General features: G+C 30.2%; 1 protein-coding gene across 1 annotated transcript in view; it reads right to left on the bottom strand.

The window, feature by feature from the left end:
* The window catches only part of LOC111638650 (zinc finger protein 808-like), a 96,698-nt gene that overhangs the window by 82,265 nt on the left and 10,649 nt on the right, over positions 1-3,784 (bottom strand). Inside the window, exons 6-7 of the mRNA XM_023384398.1 lie at positions 613-807; positions 336-417 (exon numbers count right to left, since the gene is read on the bottom strand). Coding sequence (XP_023240166.1) covers positions 336-417; positions 613-807 — 277 coding nt within the window. The remainder of the gene's footprint in view (positions 1-335; positions 418-612; positions 808-3,784) is intronic.

Raw genomic sequence — 3,784 nt, forward strand, 5'->3', positions numbered from 1 at the left:
GTACTGTTGCAAAAATTACAAGTAAATGGCCGTTCTCTGCTGTGAGTTCTCAAGTGGATTTTTAAAGCACATAAATTTTCATAAGGTTTTCTGCAAATGTGACATATACGGCTTTGTATCTTCGGATCATCTGCTGGAATCTAATTATTCATTGAGTTTTCAATTAAATATTTACAATATATAACAGACGAAACGCATATCTTTAAATGCGAATACTTCATGCCAATTATTTATTTAAAATGTCGTTAATCGATTTTCACGATTTATTTCATTGTAATGTCGGAATTTTACTAAACTATATGTATAGGAAATTATTTTATAAAAATACAGTTTACAAGGTGTTGCTCAGTAATATTGTTAATTTTATTACTGATGTTAGCAATTACGCACAATCGAACAAGTCTTATTGACTCTAAGCTGAATTCAATCTTAATAATATTATTTGTATTATTAACAAAATAACAACATGAAGTAATTTAATAACACCGTAAACAATAAAGAAGACGTTTATGGTGTTCCTACTTTATAAAAACTTGATATTTACTTTACATAAAATCTCTTGAGGATGCTTTCTGTTCACGTGTCGTTCTAAATTCTTTTTCCACTTAAAGCTCCATCCCACAACCTGTGTAATTGCACTTGAATGGTCTTTCATCCGAATGCGATAGCAAGTGCCGTCTTAAATTGGTTTCATCCGAAAAATGACGTTCGCAGATATTGCATTTAAACGGCTTCTCATCTGTGTGAATCCGCATGTGTCTCTGTAAATTTTGTTTTGTTGAAAATGTTTTACCACAAGTCGGGCATTGAGGTTATCCGTCCTTTTAAAAAATTACGTTGAGTAAAAATAAATAATTAGTAAAAATTTAAATCTAAATTAATTATGGTAATATAAATAATTATCACGCATTGAAATATTATGCTAAAATCTGTAATATGTACTCTAGGCACGTTACGAGATTAAAATTGAAGGTATCCTGTCAAAAATTTTTGAAAATCATTGCCAAATTGAAAGTGTTTGACAAAATAAAGGTTTTACTCACCATTTCTATTGTTAATTAATTTAATTTAAATAGTAACTGCTGTAAATTTAGTCTTTTAAATTGAATGTAAACATTTCGGAGAATGAAAACAACAATGCCGAGAAATAATAATTTATAATTTTATTGTTGTTCGAAAGTGCTTAATTAAATGCGCATGATTTGAACACAAGAATACCGTAATTAGAAACACAGAGATATAATTGTATCTTATTCCCGTTTTCTCCTGTGACATTTCGCTGTCACATTTATATTATTAGTCATATTTTCAAATGTATAATAAAAAGTAGTTTTAAAATCATATTTTATGCATTTTGGCATTTCACTCTCTTGACGTAAAAAACGAGTTTTGGTTTATCACTTTTGGATTTTTGTAGACGATCACTTTGAAGTTTTCCCAGGAAGGATATATAAAGACAATCACAATTAGAAAGGCTTTTAACGAAGCCTTAAACGGAAAAATTAGTTGTACAGACTGCATCCTTAAGTGATTTTATCTAAAGTAAATATTACAAGTTCTTATAAAGTAGAAACACCATAAACGTCTTTTTTATTGTTTACGGAGTTATTAAATTACTTCATGTTTGTTATTTTGTTAAAAATACGAATAATATTATCAAAACTTGAAAAGCAATTGTACGATTGTGCGGAATTGCTAATATCAATAATAAAATTAATAATATTACTGAGCAACACCTGTAAGTTGTATTTTTATAAAATGATTTTCTATATACATAATTTAATAGAATTCCGACATCACGATGAAATAAATCGTGAAAATCGATTTATTTCATTTTATTCACAGAATAAAACAATAAATATAAACAATAATTAAAGTTTATAAATGCGCACACTAAGCCATAAAGATATTCATTGTAAACATCTGAAAGGCATATTAATAGGCTAAGTCTATGTAGGCAAAATATATAACAAATAGAAAACAAGGACATAGAAACATACGAATTAATATGTATCCTATATTGTTTAATTCATTTCTAATCCTTTTTATTTCATTTACTCGTTAGATTAGTTAAGTAATTATCATCTTGACTTTGATTGAATTTCTTAAAAAAGACGGCTATCTAAGCCCTTATTCTCGGTTTTATATAAAGTCTTAATATCACGTGTTAGGGCGCAAATATATTACCATAACTGGTGTGAGGTCCTGACGTCACAAAGATGTGAAGATCCCAGTGACTATGCTATAAAACCATCCATTAACAAAGTGAGCGAGTTTAGCCGACTCGTCTCCGATTAAGTGGTATACTGTTTAGGCAATAGCCTTTACCAATGGCTTTTCATACTTTCGTGTTGAATGTCTCCATACTGCTCATTGACAGATTGAAGCTAATCGCAGAGTACTAATTCTGTGCATATGTGATTTCTATAAGTCTATAACGTTGACATAATTATGTGTTTATGCAATTAATTTTTGTTTATAGAAAAACAATATGCAAACTTCATATAATTCCGGATTAAATTATTTTTACTTGGTAATTTTCAAAAAGAAAAAGTCTGAAGTTTATGAAAATAATTGAGAATTTATTAATAATTTTTATTTAATTCAAATCACTACAATCTGAATGTTAACTATCGTGTGTAATTTCGTCACTAAAATTTAAACGTCAAACTCATTTGAAATCCACTTACACAGATTACAATCGAAAGAAATACAAAACAATCGTAAACTAAAAAGTATTTTAACGTTTTTAAAGTTAAAAATGTTCCTTAATAATCCTTTTTTATGTGTTCTTGCATTGAAACTTCGTCGTCAAACTGAACTTGACACAAGACACATTGCAATTCATATCGATCGATTCTTAGTTCTGGGAAGAGAATGAAAGATATGGATGGTACCACATCTGTTTCGAAGGTAGTGTCTTTATGAATGTTTTCAAAATTATGTGATCACTTGTCATATTATAAACGATTTCTTTACGTTGTATTTGTGCTTTTTCGAAAACAATTTCTGCACTGTAACACGGATCAAATTCTTTTTTATTCCTCTCATTTAGGGGAAGGTGGTGCAAGATGGGGTCGTGGGGGAAGACGGGGACGTCTGTTTATTTGTGGTTAATGTTCTTTTATCTAGCTATTATTTGGAGAACTAAATGTCTACCTCGANTGATTTTACATTCCTGAATATGTATAAATAAAACATTATTCACTACAGCTGCTGAGTGTCTGTTGCTAACATCGCAATTTATCTTTACATATTCGAGGCTATTCAACTAATGGGCATGAAAGCACTTTGTTACTGACTTGCGAGAATATTTGGCTGCGATTTGAAAAAAACTATAGATCTAAAAATTCCCAATATTATCCGTCTGTCCATTTGTACGTCATTCATTGCATAATTTCGAGAACGGAGTTAGATATGAAAGTCCTAAGGCAGGTGGTCTCGGTTAATTTCGTTTAAAACTTTATAATCTATATCTATATCTATATATATATATATATAAATGAGCATGTATGTCCCTATATTTCACTTTTTCGCCAAAACTACACATCGCACGTGAATGGTGTTTGTATGTGGCGGTAGCCCCGTCTCCATTTGTTCATAGGGGTGGTTGCGTCTCGATAGCTGTAAGGGTGCGGGAGATATGAGGCTGAAAGTGGTTGAAAGTGGCTTTCTATTTCGAATGTTTTGTTCGAATTTGTTCGAATTAAATTCGAACATAAAATTCGAATATTGGTTCGATTATAGAACGATTGTAAACGTTCCAGAAACGTTGAAAATAGTT

Source organism: Centruroides sculpturatus, unplaced genomic scaffold (genome assembly GCF_000671375.1).
Source record: "Centruroides sculpturatus isolate CEXI.00-Female unplaced genomic scaffold, Cexi_2.0 scaffold142, whole genome shotgun sequence".
NCBI classification, from domain to species: Eukaryota; Metazoa; Arthropoda; class Arachnida; order Scorpiones; family Buthidae; genus Centruroides; species Centruroides sculpturatus.